The sequence below is a fragment of the Gadus morhua genome, chromosome 22 (genome assembly GCF_902167405.1).
Source record: "Gadus morhua chromosome 22, gadMor3.0, whole genome shotgun sequence".
In the NCBI taxonomy this organism is placed as follows: Eukaryota; Metazoa; Chordata; class Actinopteri; order Gadiformes; family Gadidae; genus Gadus; species Gadus morhua.
In genome coordinates this window covers 10,219,765-10,230,452 of record NC_044069.1, presented here as the reverse complement: position 1 = coordinate 10,230,452, position 10,688 = coordinate 10,219,765, and the positions used below count along the sequence as shown (strand labels likewise).

At 48.9% G+C, this 10,688-nt stretch overlaps 1 protein-coding gene across 1 annotated transcript in view; it reads left to right on the top strand.

The window, feature by feature from the left end:
- The window catches only part of ptprua (protein tyrosine phosphatase receptor type Ua), a gene marked incomplete in the record, with an annotated part of 118,550 nt that overhangs the window by 71,412 nt on the left and 36,450 nt on the right, over positions 1–10,688 (top strand). Inside the window, 1 exon segment of the mRNA XM_030346943.1 lies at positions 5,654–5,735. Coding sequence (XP_030202803.1) covers positions 5,654–5,735 — 82 coding nt within the window.

Here is a 10,688-nt window from a genome sequence, read left to right as displayed (position 1 = left end):
ACACACACACACACACACACACCCTCAGACACACACGTCACTTGAGCGATGTTTAGTGGAAGCGGCTGCTTAACATAATGGCTGTCCAGGCATATGCTTGCATGCATTTGGCCACTTCCGCGGTTTTCTGTTTTCTTTCCGCTGTCTCCTTAACGACGCGTTATCTGACTTCCTCGTGGTTGCTGCCAAGTTTCTTGGACAGCCGTTCAGGAGAGCAGGCAAGGGGGAGACAGAATTCAAGATCGACAAGATGGAAAGGGATGAGGTAGGAAGGGGAGAATAACACATTTATACTTATGGGGCTAACATACCACTGTGTGTATCTGTTTGTGTGTGGGTGTTTGAGTGGTGTGTGTTTCAGACACATGTGCATTCTCAGTGTGTGTGCGTCTGTGAGAAAACTGCATGGTGTGCATGTGTGTACGAGTTTATCGCTGTGTGTGTGTGCGCAATTGCGCATGCATCGGTGTGTGTAAGACGCCCGCAGTGTGCATGTCCAACACAGCCGCGGCGAGTGCATATGTGCAAGAAATGGCCGCAGTGTGTGTGTGTGTGTGTGTGTGTGTGTGTGTGTGTGTGTGTGTGTGTGTGTGTGTGTATGTTTGTAGATATTGGACAATGCCTCAGGTAACTGGTCCTCTGGATCTCTCCTGGACAACCAAGCATCCCCCAAGCATGGTTCCGCATCAGGCCAGTTAAGCCCGTGATGGGGGGCTCCTTGGGGCTCCTCTGGCTCCTGTTGCAGCCCAATGAGACGGGGTCTGCCACTCAAACAGAGCTCACAGAGTACCATCCTCTAGCCCCTTGCTCCACCACCTCCCACTCAACGAGACCCTCAGGGCAACCCGGGGGGGGGGGGGGGGGGGGGGGGGGGGGTGGCTACCAGCGAGACGGGGACCACTCCTTCACCAGAGGAGGTGCGTGTGTGTGTGTGTGTGTGTGTGTGTGTGTGTGTGTGCGTTTGTGTGCGTGCGTGTGTGTGTGTGTGTGTGTGTGTGTGTGTGTGTGTGTGTGCGTTTGTGTGCGTGCGTGTATTGGCAGAACAAGGAGCAGTTGAGATCTAAAAAAATGATAATGCAAGTGATTAGGGAGGATCAAACGTTCTCTTAGGGAAGACCGGCTGTTCTTAAGAGATACCCCCCCCTCTCCCTTTACACACTCTCTCACACACACGCACGCACGCACACACACACACACACACACACACACACACACACACACACACACACACACACACACACACACACACACACACACACACACACACACACACACACTCCTTTCTTTAACTCACAGCAGAGAGATGGAGAATGCAGACAGCTCTTGTCCCCATGTAGGCCTCTCTGTATCCGCCCATACATCGGTCTCCTCTAGTCCCCTGCGCTGTGGCCTATCCCTAGCTTACCAAGGATCAGGCAGCTGTACGGAATGACATACATGCCACTAGCCATCTTAACACCACACAGCCCATCCACGGTTCGCCCCTGAAAGGTGCAGTCGGCTCGGCACGCAACATACTAGAGACCAGAGTCTTTCCAGCTCGTTGAAATTGACAACGTGTGATGAAGGTGTGAGCGTTTGTTGAGCAGGGGGAGAGTGTGAACTTAATGCGCATGCACACGCACAATCACACACACTCAAACAATCCAAACGTGCCCGACGACAACCCTATTACTTTGGGTTCCCCTTCCCCTCCTTGAGTGAACCTTCCCGAGGGATTGATAAAGTTTGATCTATCTTATCTATCCATCTTCACTGCTATTCATTCTAATTTCACTGTAGTCCTCGTGCTGCCTGCATCCCCTGCACTACGCTCTATCTATGTGGCACGTCACATTTCTGATTGGCGCACACACACCGCGCCACACACCCATCGACGCAGCGCACAGATAAAACATTGGTTTATCTGCGCTATCGGTCAGGAAAGTGTCAAGCGTCAGTCCACGACATCGTAATTCGGTTCTTAACGGCCCCTAACCGCCAATACGATCAATCGCTGCGATCGATAAACACAACATATTTGTGTCTGCTCAGCTGTACCGCGGCACCATGCAGAAGACCCCCTACGTTAATTAAACTCTGAAACGACCGACCTCTGCGCAAAAAGAAAAGAAACCGCTACAACGGCACGCAGTGTTCAATTTGTCCGGCGGAGCTACGATAAGAAACCATAAAAAAAGGAAGAACCTGAAATATTAATGAGTGTGCGATTGCGCTCTTCATTACACTGACTCGCCTGTTTTACCGCCAATCTATTGTTGCTTTTTATATCTTCCCTTTTGAGCTCTAATGGAAGACATCGCCCCGGTTCCGATAGTGGATTTTGTAGCTCAGTTCAATCACTTTCGCTGCGTCACATTTTTATTAGCCAAATAGATTTCTTTTTTTGCCGAATGAGGAGGATTTAATAGCGGTGTGTGTTGGGGGAGAGGGGAAGGCCAGAGTAAACCTTCGGTGGCTTGGGACTCGTTGCTGGGCGGTGTGGCGTCTTTTACTGGTTTGTGATTTGTTTTTTTACGTGACCTATTTCTCTCCCCTGTTGGTGTTGATGACATGGCTCCTGCTGTTTTTACAGCCGGAGCAACACCTCCCCCCCCCCCCCCCCCCACCAACCCCCTCTGCCATTTCCAGGTTCTTCATTTGCACATCAGACAACACACACATACGCACTGCACGCACAAACATACACACACAAACATACACAAACGCACTCATACACAAACACAAGTACACACATGCTTACACACACATACGTGCGCCTTGCAATCCTGCAGGCCTGTGAAGTCGTTTTCTCATTCATCTCGACTGTAGCAAGTGAAGAGAGCGAGAGAGAGTAAGAGAGCTGGCGGAGAGAGAGAGGTGGGGGAGAGAGAGAGAGAGAGAGAGAGAGAGAGAGAGAGAGAGAGAGAGAGAGAGAGAGAGAGAGAGAGAGAGAGAGAGAGAGAGAGAGAGAGAGAGAGAGAGAGACAAAGTATCAATGACATCACCTTGAAATGCAGACTTTGTTTGTTTTAATTGTCCCCCTTTATTGGAACCGTCTTCCTTACAGAGCAGGTTCTTCCTCCTTTTCGTTCTGTTACGGCAGGTGTTGGAAATATGGGGTTGGCATGTGTGTGTGTGTGTGTGTCTTTATGTGAGGCTGGGGGTCCTTTCAGGGGGAGGTTGGTTTTGCCATAAACTATTAAAGATGCTATCCTGGCCCCTCCGTGACAAACGATATCAGCACAGCTCAGGAGGCCTCCGCCTCTCCCTCTCTCTCCCTTTCTCTCGCGGTCCTCTGTTCTTGATCCCAGTTCTCTGCATCCTATCCCATCCCACACACATCTTATCTCTCACTTTTCATCTCCCTCCCTGCTCTCGCACATATCTCTCTCTTACTTGCTCTTACTCTGCCTCACTCTTTCGCTATCGTGCTGTTCTCTCCTTCCCTTTCTCCATCTCTCTTTCTGTTTCCCTCTCTCTCTCTGTTTCTCTCTCTCTCTCTCTCTCTCTCTCTCTCTCTCTCTCTCTCTCTCTCTCGCTCCCTCTCTGTTTTTTTCTCTCTCTCTCTCTGTTTCTCTCTCTCTCTCTCTCTCTCTCTCTCTCTCTCTCTCTCTCTCTCTCTCTCTCTCTCTCTCTCTCTCTCTCTCTCTCTCTCTCTCTCTCTCTCCCTCTCTGTCTCTCTCTCTCTCTCTCTCTCTCTCTCTCTCCCTCCTCTTTGTTTTCACCACTCGTTGTCATCACTCCCACGTCACTCTCCCGTATCACTCTAAATCTAAATTGGGCACTGCAGTGAGGCAAATTGCCTCATTTACCGTGGCCTACTTTGTATACCCAAGTTAAGAAAGAAGATGACAAAAACAATGTGGTGGTGGAGATTGGGTGTAAGGTGTACAATAGCACACACACCCTACGAGCTGTTCTGTAGCTCGGACAAACGTTCAAGAAGCGTTTTTGTTTTTTCTTGCTATAGCGAGGATGAACGCGGGCGGTGGTAAACGGCTGGAGGACGGGGGGGTGAGGGTGGATCGATAGCGCTGGGTGCGTTGACGCGTGATGAATTGAGGAGTTCATCGGCTCGACGTCTCTCTATCTTGCTCTCTCTCTCTCTCGCCTTCGCTCTCTATTCCTTACGTGTTCGCTCTCTCACTCTGTCACTTTCTCTCCCTAAATCTCTTTCTCTCTCTCTCTCTCTCTCTCTCTCTCTCTCTCTCTCTCTCTCTCTATCTCTCACTCTCACTCTTCCTCTCTCGCACTCGCTCTCCCTCTCCCTCACTCACTCTTCCTCTCTCTCTCGCTCCCAGTCTCCCACCCATCCCCCCTCAATCTCCCTCAATCTTTCTCTCTCTGTCCCCCCCTCTCCCTCCCTCTCTCGCTCCCAGTCTCTCCCAGTCCCTCCCTCCCTCTCCCAGTCCCTCCCTCTAGTCACTCGCCCGCCCCGCGCGAGAGTGAAAAATAAGAATAAATGAGCGCGTTGAAAGGCGCGGTGTGTATCCATCTGCCAGGGCCCTGTGTGCTATCGACCGGCCCGGGGCACTTAAAGCCCTGATGCATTGTCAACACGGCCACGTTCTCTCCTCACCCCAACAGCTACACAGTGGCACTGGGTGAGACCGCGCCAGACCCACGCACACAAACACAAAGCCACACACACACACACACACACACACACACGCGCACGCACGCACACAAATACACGCACGGACATACACACACACAGCGTGACACACACACACAGCAGATACACAGGGACTCACAAACAGCAGCACACACACAGCCTCACACACACACACACACACACACACACACATACACACACTCAAAACATTCTCGCTCAGCGACTTAGCGACAGCCGTAAAGTTCATCTTCTGCAGTTAAATTCTAAACCTCTGTTTGTCCTTTGCAGCCACCATGTGTTTTTTCTTTTGACGGTTAAAACGCAAAAAAAAATGAAAAAGCGGACATTTTTGCGGGACTGTTATTATTATACCGACTTTCCTGCTCTTGCCGAGCCCACCTGATGCCTCTTTTGGGGGTGTCTGACAGCACTGCGTGGGGCCTGAGTTGGGCTAAATTCAGCCTGTAATTAGGAAGCCATGCTCCTATCATGCAGAGCAGGGGGACAGGACCAAAGAGTTCATAATTAAGGATGTACGAAAAAAACATAGTTGTTCACAGTTGAGTTTCAGCTCATTAGGTTTTTCCTGGAAACTGAGCTGCGCTGGTCGTAACGGGCCACCATGTTGTGGAACATTCTGGTAGGCCGGCCCTCGTGGGCACTAACAACAGCAGTATAATATCAGCGCGCGCTCTCTCTCTCTCTCTCTCTCTCTCTCTCTCTCTCTCTCTCTCTCTCTCTCTCTCTCTCTCTCTCTCTCTCTCCATCCCTCAAAGGTCAAAGGAACTCCGGAACTAACTGACGAAAAAAAAGTGAAAATCCGAACTCTCGATTGACCGCAACCTTTCGGGAAAAGTTCAAAGCCATCACGGTGTTGGCGTGGGTGGGTGGGGCGGGGTGGTTGTTTTGTACTCCCGTGTACCTCTTTAGCCTCTTCGTTCCCGTCGACGCACGCACGCCACCTAAACGAGGTCTGCCCACTGACGAACGTACCTCCTCGTTTGTTCCTAACGTGTTGTTTTTCTGTTTTTTTTCCCTCCCCTCCCCCCGGCTCAGGTGGTCTTCGAGGCAACGGTCTCCGAGGAGCGTCAGGGTTACATCGCCGTGGACGACATCATGCTGCTCAACTACCCCTGCTGTGAGTGTCCTGGCACCCCCGCACCACAGCACTACAGCACCACCCACACACCACCGCCCCTGCCCCCCCCCCCATCCTCACTGACCTTTTACGGAGGCTGGCTTGGCGAGTGGACAGGCGGCGGGGGGGGGGGGGAGGGGGGGGGAGGAGGAGAGAGAGAGAGAGAGAGATGGGCGGTGTCGTACCGCACTCTGAAGCCCCTGACAAACGTCCAATGCAGTGCTGGACTTATCTAAGCATCATACCTTTCAGTCAGATTTCCACCAGACCCGGCCTGTGTTGGGCTAAGCATAACCGCGATTGTCTAGCACGAAAGCGAAAGAATATCATAACTCCCCGATCGTCCGGCTGCAAAAGGATTGTTATCAGCGTAATAACAGTCATCATGACGGGCGAGTCGGTAGTCTCGTAGGCATTCTTCAATACATAGAGCATTTAGACAAGCAATTAATTAAGGAGAAACCTGATAGATTTCCCAGCAGGCAACAGGGCATCGCTCTCACACAACAGGGTGCACTGGGGTTTTATAGGTTTTGTTCAGTCTGTTTGTCTGTAGGTGTTTAATAGGGTTTATTGATTGTGTCGTCGTTGGTACGCCGTCTTCAACGTTCAGTCTTATCGAAACTCGCGCCCACGCCCTGGCCAGGCGCCACCCCCCGCCTCAACCAGCAGGTTCAAAAGTGTGAGTGTCTCCAGTACGTCACACCGTTCCTGACACGGACGGCGTGAGACACGCGAGTGCTACATGTGTGAAAGGGTGAATCCGGACAATGTCCAGGCCTCATTCTATGGACATTGACCCGCATAACTCTCTCCAGAGAGAAAGAGAGAGAGAGAGCGGGAGAGGTAGCTTCAGATGGTCCCAAAGGGAGGAGGGCTTGTGGGAGCGATCAAAGTGTGCGACGCAATCCCCCCCCTCCCCCCCCCCCCCTCCGATGACAGGGAGCAATCGAAGCGGACACACCACCACCCGACAGCAACTGTCTTACTGCCGGAGCTGCACAGCAGGGGGGGGGGTGTCTAGGGAGGGGCGGCTCCTTTGTCCCTGAAGAATGGCATACCTTTTCCTCTTTTCTGGGGTGAGGAGCTTCGCCCTCGGGCGGAGGCACTCTCCAGTATGTGTGTTTTAAGCTAATGTGCAGGAAGAGGAGATGAGAGACGGGTGGATCTTGATGAATCCTGAGCCTCTCTGAGCCGCGGGATTACGAGTGTTTTGTTCTCGACCAGTCACGCCAGAGAGACCCGGCTGGCCGGCTGGCTTTAGACGACGGCACGTTATAAGCTCCCGTGATTTGTCTCACTTTTTATTATTTTTCGCCCCCTTTGGCGCTTCTTTTGCTTTGCCCGTCCTGTTCGACACCAGAGGCTCAGCGTCGCATCGTGAAACTTTTATGGCTTTTATGTCACACTAAGGGATGATTTTCTCCTCCATCAAGCCCCTTCTCTGGCCTACAGCTGTTTTCTCTACTGTCCTAGCGCTGTTATCTATGTCCTAGCGCTGGTATCTATGTCCTAGCGCTGGTATCTCTGTCCTAGCGCTGTTATCTCTGCCCTAGCGCTGTTATCTCTGTCCTAGCGCTGTTATCTCTACTGTCCTAGCGCTGTTATCTCTGTCCTAGCGCTGTTATCTCTGTCCTAGCACTGTTATCTCCACTGTCCTAGCGCTGTTATCTCTACTGTCCTAGCGCTGGTATCTCTATCCTAGCACTGTTATCTCTGTCCTAGCGCTGTTATCTCTACTGTCCTAGCGCTGTTATCTCTGTCCTAGCGCTGTTATCTCTGTCCTAGCGCTGTTATCTCTACTGTCCTAGCGCTGTTATCTCTACTGTCCTAGCGCTGTTATCTCTGTCCTAGCGCTGGTATCTCTATCCTAGCACTGTTATCTCTGTCTTGGTGCTGTTATCTCTAACCTAGCACTGTTATCTCTGTCTTGGTGCTGTTATCTCTGTCCTAGCGCTGTTATCTCGCTAAATTGTCTGAAATGGGTGGTTACTAAACTAAAGCTTCCTCTGTCAGAAAGAGCTTTAAACAAAGAAATGTGGGACAGTTTTCCGAATATGATACGATTGTTAATGAGTTTATAATAGCTCCAGTAAGTACCTAGAACGAGGTTGCGTCGTATCTCATTTGAAATTGGGCTAGTGAAGCCCGTTGAGATTATAATTGTAATCAACATCTTTATAAATAAACGTGACTTCACTTGCCGTGATTGCAAAAAAACTCTTAAAGGAACGTTTGTTTTTTGGTAAAAGCCAGATCTTTTTTGAAACTCCTGCATCTATCGCCCCAGTCTTGGTGGAGCAGTAAGCATTTGGACGGTTTGATTCGAGATCACTGGGTTCGCTGGATAGTAGCGGGGCCGTTGCTATGGCGCCGATCGCCATCACCACCACACCAAACCCCTCATGAGACCTAGCCCGACCCGGTTGCAGATGGTACTGCCTGCACCCCTTCTGTCGCAAATTAAATAATCAGCTCTTTCATTCAGAGCTCTATCCTTCCCCCCCACTGGTCAGGGCAACTACACACAGAAACAACAAATTACAGACACAATACTAGGGGTAGAGAGTTAATCTGGGCCTCTTCTCAGTCCACATAACACACCAGCTAACGTGTTGTAAATGCGTACCGGACCATGCATGAGTCAGAATCCGGTGTCACATGCAAGGTATTAAAGGTAGGTTAAGGTTTCCTGAGCAATCTGCATGATTCACCAACCCCGTACGGACGGACAGACACACACACACACACACACACACACACACACACATAGAGCATTGAGACAAGCAATTAATTAAGGACAAACCTGATAGATTTCCCAGCAGGCAGCAGGGCATCACTCTCACACAACAGGACCGTCAGTCCGTCCATCTGCATCGGACTATAGATGCACTGGGGTTTATAGGTTGTTGACAGTTGATTGCACTTGAATTGCAGCCCTATCCTCTGTCTGTCTGTTGGTTTCCCTTTCATGTCTGTCTGTATGTCTGCCTGTCTGAAGTTGTTTAATAGGGTTTATTGATTGTGGGCAGGATTTTTTAAGTGGAGGCTAAGTTGCATTTTGCTCCATTTACCAGAGGGACTCAAGGCAGAGATAATGAGGGGGAAGGAATAAGGCAGAGAGCGAAACCAGTCCCTATTTTGGCAGAATTAGAACCCTTTTCCGAGGTCTGTTGCCACGGAAACCTTAAGAGTCCCTGTTGTGTCGGGTCGAAGGGTTGTTACCCTGGCATTAGGAACAAGTCAGCGTTAACGGCTGACCTGCCCACCCGACCCGACACCGTTTGCCGTCTTGCTCTTTATCAGGGAAGAACCTAGGGACCGTCTAAAAAGTGCATGCAGCAGAATTCCCAAGCTGTTATATGTTTTGACTTGATGGAAATTTGGATGATGTAATGAAAGTTGTGTTCAATCATTTCCTATTTGAAAATCATGCAATGGTTCAGTATTTAGAAAGATATATGGGCAGTTTGAAATACTGAACAGCCCTTTCACACCTGCTGCGGAATACCATTGGAAAATCGAATACGTTTCTGATCTGTCCAACGAAGACTTATCTGTGGGCAATCAGTGATTAGCCAGCAAAAAGGCCAACGTTTAATGTAGAAGGTAATTACACCTCTTTGAGATCAGTGGAGTTGGAGGTGAAGCAAGTGTGGTGTGCCAAAGAGCTCCGATACAATCTCTTTTAAGCATCACTATTAGGAGCCTGTTCATTGGCTGACTTTGAGGGCTATGCTGTTTTGTGTCTTGTCTCCTCCTGACAAGAAATGAGGTGAATGAAAGCATTACTCTGTAACAGAATAGGACTGAACCCACTGCAGCCTTCACTGTTGTTATAATGTCTTTTTAAACATAACACTTCAAGGATAGAAGCACATCCACCCACGACTCAATTCCCTTCAGGAGACCTTTTCTCTATAAACTGCTTTAGTCTATGGAGAACCGTGCTGGTTCATGTGGCTTATGTTTATTTATGTGTAGATAAACACACGTGTATATATATATATATTTATTTGTATCTATATATTTTTCTTTTTCTTTTCAGTCTCCTTAACATGTTTCACTCCTACCTAAAGTCAGGAAAAAGTTTAACTCCTGAAAAGATAAGGCAGGCATTGGCCACAGTGCAAAGTGATGTAGATATTTGCAGCCAGTCAACGCCTGTGGGTTTGCCAGGTTCCAATGTCCATTTCCAATTGACTGGGAGAGATTCAGTACGGAAAACGCCGGCTAAATGAGCCGGAATAAATTGAGCCGCTGCAAATGGGGATAAGCTAACCTCATGGATTTTGAGATTTAAATGATTTTGTTTATGTTGTTTTTTGTTTTTTTGAAAAGTGTTAGAGCTAAACAGAAACATTGGCAGCGTTTACCAGAAGACAAGAAATTAACCCGTCGGCCTTGGCTCTCTCTGTGTAGACTGCTGAAGCTCAAATTGGCTGTTTTTCTTTTTTAACCTTCCTGATGAATATTTGAGACTGAACCAGACTGAAGGCATATATAAATCCAAATTATAACACACACACAGCCATGTTAATATGTATAACTATCATTGATAATTAGTAACACAATTATTCATGATCATTTCACTAAACCAACAATGTATTTCATCCTTCATTCATTATTCATTGCCTTGCGTTTTGAACCCACCCATGCATTGTCTTGGCAGGCTCTCAATTCCATTGTCACACTTGGCGTTAAATTATCGACTTTTGGACCAAAAAAACACAAGATTGAATTCCGCCCAAAGTCGTCTGATGTATAATCTATAAACTATTGACTAGTACTTTCCCTAAAGCAGGTTTATGTCTAATAATGTTGCCAAACAATTCATCATCTTGATAACATGACAACAATGCTTAAAAATACCACAGCTTCTGCTCCAGCTCACAGTGCGCTGCAGTCACTTTGGGATATCATCATCGTTATGCCAGACCCCACCCCCCCCCC